Consider the following 5,645-nt stretch of genomic DNA (forward strand, 5'->3'; position numbering starts at 1 on the left):
AAAGGAGGTGCGTAACGCAGCAACCGTGCATTTAAGGGGATAGCTTCCTGGAACTTCGGTCACGTAATTTGTAATTGTTACCGTGTTTTTTTGTTATGTTTGTGTGTGTGTGTGTGTGTGTGTTTGTGTTTCTTGGCGAGCTGGACTGAGGTGCGCCCCGGCGCTGCCACGCACCGTCTCTTGTGGTACCTACTATCGTTTTTTTTTGGTTTTTGTTTTTTAGTTGTTGCCTTCCTTCTCCCTCCAGCTGATGTTCTTCTTTTTACCCTGCCTTCTCCTGCTCTGCCTCTTCTTCGTGTTTTTTCCCCCCTCCAGTGTAGATGCATACCGCCCTGCCACACCGCGGCAGCGAGGCCCCGCCGCCCGCGTTCTTTGCCATTACGAACCGGCGGACAGGCGAGGTGATGCTCGAGCTGACGTCCTCGTCCTGTGCGCAGCCGGCGGCACCGGTCGCGGGCGAGGAATCGGCCCCAAATGATTGTTGTCTCTTTAGCGACGCATTTGCTTTTCTCGTGGCGGCGCAGGCGAAGAGCTACGAGCTCTTCGGTCGCAACATGGCGAGGGAATCCAACACGCGGCCTTCCGCTGCCGCTCGCGGTGAAGACGAGCAGGGCGGTGACCCAATGGGGGCATACGACGTGCCAGGCGGCAGCTGCTTGGACTCCGCCGAGTGGGAGGGGGACGGCGCGGGGACGAACGACGATGGGCACGAGGACGAGGGCGGCGGCGGGCCCGACTCGACGCGCCCACCCTCAAAGAGGCATCGAGAGTGAAGTGACTGGCCGTGGGGCGGCAAGGAACACATGCGGGGAAGCAGTACGGAACAGCAGGAAAGAAGAAGTGGAGTATCGCGTCACGTTTACCGACGGATCAGGCGACAGCTACGTCTTTTGTGCGTGCGCCTCTTTATCACTATGAACATTATTATTATTATTACTTCTGTGTGTCTTTATTCTGTTTTGGTTTTGCCTCCTCGCCTCCCTAACCCTTGCGCCGCTGCTGCGACCGCGTCATGTGTGCCGTCCCACACCTTCTTTTTTCCTCGCTCGTGCTGGGGGGCTCACTGCCGGCTGGGAATGGCAGAAGAGTACTTCCAAACATTCGTCGCCGGGACACTGTCCGGCGTGGTGGGCGTACTGCTGGAGTACCCGCTTGACACGATTAAGGTCCGCCTGCAGGCGTACAGTTCGCTCTACCGGGGCTACTGGGATTGCGCTGCGCGGCTTGTGAGGGAGGAGGGCCTATTTTCCTTCTATCATGGGGCCTCTACCCGCTTCGTGGGCTCTGGCTTCGAGCACGCCGTTGTGTTCTCCTTCTACAAGTGGACCCTGCGCGAGCTGGGTGCGGATGAGCATCATCCGCTTGCCTGGCAGATCATTCTTGGCGGCGTGGGTGGCGGCGTGGCGTCAACGGTCTTCTTGACACCACTGGAGCTTGTCAAGTGCCACCTGCAGGTGGCGAACATGCTGCCGCCAAACCAGCGGGAATTCCATGGCGTCACGCACTGCGCGGTCAAAATTGCGCGTCGGGGTGGCGTGACGGCTCTCTACAAGGGCGGAGTTGCGATGCTGGCCCGCGAGGTGCCGGGCACGGCGGCCTACTGCGGCACGTACGACAAGCTCAAAGAGCTCTTGACGCCTCCAGGAGGCTCAACGGCTGAGTTGTCGCCGTGGCGGCTCATGTTTGCTGGGGGCTGCAGCGGGGTGGCGTTCTGGACCGTCCTTTTCCCTGCAGACGTTGTCAAGACCCGCGTGCAGTTGGACCCCACCTTTTCCCACTACAGCTTTGGCAAGGCGCTGCGCGTGTTGTACGCGGAAGGAGGCGTGCGGGCCCTCTACTGTGGGTGGACCCTCACCGCGCTTCGCTCCTTTCCGTCCAATGCGGCAATATTCTTGACGTACGATGTCAGCATGCGCGCCTTTCGGGCACAGCATAACAGCCCGCCCTCCTACGGGTGGGTGTGATGGAGCAACGGCGCGAAACTCATTGCAATGCCTTGGGCGCAAGTGAACTTCCTTCTGGCGCCGGGAAGGAGGCGGCGGCGGCCTGCGGGTGCCGGGCACTGGCCTCCACTTCAGTCGCCGCTTGCTGCGGGTGGTGTACGGCGGTGGAATTCACTTTGATCTCTCCGCTTGCTGTCGTTTGTGTCCTTGTTCCCCTCTTCGTCTGCCGCGTTTACTGGACTCCGCCGCGCTGCCACAAATTTGCCGTTTTTTTTTTGCTTCTTTTTTTTGGCTCCTGCAGCACTTTCAAACTCCTTCCCCGCCAGCCCACCGTAGGAAAAGGGAAGAAAAAAAGAAAGCGGGAGTGGCGTGGACACCGGCGCGTGCACACAGGGAGACAAGTATAAATATGGCGAGGAAACGCAATCGGGATCGGCCGACGGCACTCAACGAGCGTCGCAAGCGCGGGACTTGCATCAAAAGGGGACTGGGAGAACTGGACGACTTGGACGCCGCCCCTCCCTCGCAGACGCCTGCGTGCGTCAAAGTGCAGACTGGCGCTGCCGCGCCCAAGTGCCTCGCTGGAAAGGCCTCCACTGATACTTCAAACATGGCTGTGGTGAGTGGCGCATTAGCGGCGGAGGAGGAGGATGTGTTCCCCTCGGCACCTCTTTCGTCTTCCTTCTCTTCGGCGCCCAGTGTGTTTGGACGCGGGTGGGATGAGTGGAAATGTGTGAAGCAGCTGCTATTTGCTGCCCAGGACGGTGCGGGCGCGACGGAGGCGAGGCGCAAGGCTTTGGATCGCATCCAACTTGTGTGGAAGGCACGTGAGCGTAAGCATCGACCGCTTCCGGCGTACGCGGAGGCCACGGCGCTGCTGATGGAAGCCGTTTTACTTGATGAGGGGGGCCACCTTTCGTCGTCGGGGGCTGTGTCTTTCTACGGTGCGGCCATATCGCGCTCGGTGCATCTCATGACAGGCACCTTCGCTCGTGGGGCCGCGGACACTTACAGGAAGCGGGCCCGCATGATTGGCTTTCCCGAGGAGGCGGTGGAGGTACGCCAGCGCGTGGCGCATGGCGCCCTCCCGCTCCTCTCTGAGCTTCGCTGGGTCTGTGGGCTTGTGCTACAGTTCTTGTTTCAGCACTACTGGGTGGAGCAGGAGCGGCATTTGCGCCTCATGGAGGCGGAGGAGGAGGAGGAGGCAGAAGTTGCGGAGGACGACGCGATGTCTGCGGCTGAGCCTCAACACAATGCCCAAAGTACGACGGTGGAGGAGATGCGGCAGCTGCTTGAGGACCTCAGCGAAGTCAGTGAGGGCGCCAGCACTGACGCGAGTGGCCCTGCCGAGGTTGCCCACGGTGGGTGGCAACTGTGTTAACAATGAGAGAGGGCGGCATTGTGCGTGTGTGTGTGTGTGGAGAGAAGAGATGACTCTTAACCCGTTCTTAAGACCCGACTGCCACGTTTAGCTCCCATCCGCGTGCCGGCCTGCGCGTGCAAGGCGGTGCGCCGGTGCACTCTCCGGCTGCAGCAGGCGGTGCTCCACTTTTCCCGTCGTTTGGGGGGTCTGTTTTAGTTATCTTCTCTTTTTGACCGGAGACCCCCGCCTCTTTTTTTTTCTCTTTATCCCTCTTTGCGTGGGGTTTGTTGCCTTTTGCTGAGAAGGAAACGGGTGCGTGCGGAGAAGCAATCGTCATTCACTTCCCCCAGGAGCAGCGAGGGGAGTTGCAGGTGCAGGCGCAGGGCCCCGTGTCACTGTTGTTCACATGGAGCTTGTTGCCGAGCTGCCGGGCCGCCTCTTGACGGGACTGGCGTTGGACCCACACGACGACGTGTTTGCCATATGCTGCTGCAGCGGGGAGCTGCTGCGCCTCAACAAGGCGGACGACACAATGATTCCCCTCATGGCGACAGAGACCTCCTCGCACGCGCTTGCCATCGACGCCCGCACTGGCGACGTATACTTCACCGACCGCGCCGAGAATGCCATCCTTAGGCTGGAGGCGGTGGCCAACCCCGCTGCTCGTGCGGGGACTAACGAGGGGGCCGATGATGACGGCCGCGGAGAGGCGAATTACACCATTGCGCGCTGCCTGGACGGATTTGAAAATAAACCGTTTATTGGGCCGACGGCGCTCGCCTTTGCACCGGACGGGGAGTTGTTTTTCACCGATGCCGGCGCGGAGGGTGACTCGTCGTTTGCCGACCCGGTGGGCGCCGTCTACCGCACGCTGCAGGGACGCAGCCAAGTCGTTCCGCTCTGCTCTCACGGTCTTGTGCGTCCCTCGGGAGTCGTCGTGGCGCCTGACAAGAGCGTGTATGTCTGCGAGCAGGGCGCCAATCGTGTGCTGCGGTTTGTGCTGCGTGGGACTTACTACGTCGGGAGCGTCTTTGCGCAGCTGCAGGGAGGAATGGGCCCCAGCGCCATCGCCGTGAGGCCGAGTGACGGCTCCATCTTTGTGGCGCAGTACGACGTGAGGGCCGCGGCGTCGTCGCCGTCGCCCAACGAGGGCGGTGAGGGCGCCGGTGGCCTCATCACGGTGCTTGGCAGGGATGGCGAGGTGAGCGGCGTTGTGCGCACCCCGGGCCCATCGCTCCGCGCCCTCGCGTTGGACGCAAAAGGTGAGACGCTCTACGCGGTGGAGGCGGATGAGGCGTCGGGGTGCTCACGGCTGTACCGTTTTCAAGTCCCCTCCGCGGCGCAGCAGGCGCAGCCGTGAGTGTGTTGGCTGCCGCTGGTGGCCGTAGGGGCGTGTGGTTCGTCTGAACCCCGCGTTGTTTTTTTTTTCTTTTCTCCCCCCTTTGGGGGCGATGTACAAGGTGCGCAGCAGCAGCACTGGCGGCGGACGCTGCTGGAAGTTGTGACACGTTGGCCTCAGCACCGCTGCTGGGTGCGTGGGCGGGATGGAGCTCCCCCACTCACTTCTCTCCTCCTCTCCTTCTCATTTGCGCCTTCTTGCCCTCGACTCGCGCCCCTTCTGAGGCCGGTGACTAGCGACCAGCGTCGATGGTGCAGCCCAACGCCGTGGGCGGCAAACACCACCTCCGGCCCCACACGCATAGCCGTGCCGCGCACAGTGACCGCCCGGCTCGTCACTGGCAGCCGCATGCGCGGGCACGGGGGCACACCGGCGGTCGCGCGAAGGGCCCCGCCGCCGTGGACGACGGAACGATTCCAGCCGCCTTCATTTCTCCGTTTCAGGCCTCGCAGCCGCAGGCCGGGCAGCACTCCGCCACAGTCGTGCGGACATCCGTCTCCGGGCCGTCGCAGCAGCAGACTCTGTTCTACTCCAGCGTGCAGCGCCGCGGGGGCGTCTTCACGAAGTCGGAGTACGAAACGAAGGCGCAGCTGGCACGGACCGGTGTCCTTCCCAACTCGATTGCGTACCGCAGGCGGGCCCGGGCCGCGCTGGAGGAAAAGCACGGAAAGCCCCAGACCTTGCAGGGCCGTTTTGCCGAAATGCAGTCGGAGAAGCTGCAGGAGGATGTGCGCCAGGCGAAGGCGCTCGTGGAGAAGAAGAAGACGAGGGCGAATCGCTTCGCTGCGGACGACAGCGAGGGTGGTGAGTCGGAGTAAGTTGATCTTTTTCTTAGCCCTCTGCGGGAGGCCAGAAAATTTGTTGCCAGCTACATCGCGTGGAGTTGTGGGCGCCATATCTATTATCGTCCTTTCGTGTGTCTTTTTTTCCCCGTTCCTCT

At 61.8% G+C, this 5,645-nt stretch overlaps 5 protein-coding genes across 5 annotated transcripts, besides 4 other annotated features; all 5 read left to right on the forward strand.

Annotated features, from left to right (window-relative positions):
* Positions 1-82: 82 nt before the first annotated feature.
* Positions 83-129: a microsatellite.
* Positions 130-320: 191 nt separating this feature from the next.
* Tco025E_08680 (uncharacterized protein) lies at positions 321-773 on the forward strand (the record flags this gene model as incomplete). Its single annotated transcript, XM_029375523.1, has 1 exon — positions 321-773. One exon carries the CDS (start codon positions 321-323, stop codon positions 771-773), a length of 453 nt encoding a protein of 150 aa, XP_029224465.1.
* Positions 774-906: 133 nt separating this feature from the next.
* Positions 907-936: a microsatellite.
* A 140-nt stretch (positions 937-1,076) lies between these two features.
* On the forward strand, positions 1,077-1,964 carry Tco025E_08681 (mitochondrial carrier protein; the record flags this gene model as incomplete). The annotated part of the gene is made up of 1 exon (XM_029375524.1): positions 1,077-1,964. The coding sequence occupies one exon, from the start codon at positions 1,077-1,079 to the stop codon at positions 1,962-1,964; it is 888 nt and encodes a 295-aa protein (XP_029224466.1).
* Positions 1,965-2,352: 388 nt separating this feature from the next.
* Tco025E_08682 (cell morphogenesis protein Las1) lies at positions 2,353-3,324 on the forward strand (the record flags this gene model as incomplete). The annotated part of the gene is made up of 1 exon (XM_029375525.1): positions 2,353-3,324. One exon carries the CDS (start codon positions 2,353-2,355, stop codon positions 3,322-3,324), a length of 972 nt encoding a protein of 323 aa, XP_029224467.1.
* Positions 3,325-3,343: 19 nt separating this feature from the next.
* Positions 3,344-3,363: a microsatellite.
* Positions 3,364-3,653: 290 nt separating this feature from the next.
* Positions 3,654-3,690: a microsatellite.
* Positions 3,691-3,712: 22 nt separating this feature from the next.
* Positions 3,713-4,666, forward strand: Tco025E_08683 (uncharacterized protein; the record flags this gene model as incomplete). Its single annotated transcript, XM_029375526.1, has 1 exon — positions 3,713-4,666. One exon carries the CDS (start codon positions 3,713-3,715, stop codon positions 4,664-4,666), a length of 954 nt encoding a protein of 317 aa, XP_029224468.1.
* Positions 4,667-4,953: 287 nt separating this feature from the next.
* Tco025E_08684 (uncharacterized protein) lies at positions 4,954-5,523 on the forward strand (the record flags this gene model as incomplete). The annotated part of the gene is made up of 1 exon (XM_029375527.1): positions 4,954-5,523. The coding sequence occupies one exon, from the start codon at positions 4,954-4,956 to the stop codon at positions 5,521-5,523; it is 570 nt and encodes a 189-aa protein (XP_029224469.1).
* Positions 5,524-5,645: the final 122 nt, after the last annotated feature.

This window comes from Trypanosoma conorhini (assembly GCF_003719485.1).
Source record: "Trypanosoma conorhini strain 025E chromosome Unknown Tco_14.4_contig_00846, whole genome shotgun sequence".
NCBI classification, from domain to species: Eukaryota; Euglenozoa; class Kinetoplastea; order Trypanosomatida; family Trypanosomatidae; genus Trypanosoma; species Trypanosoma conorhini.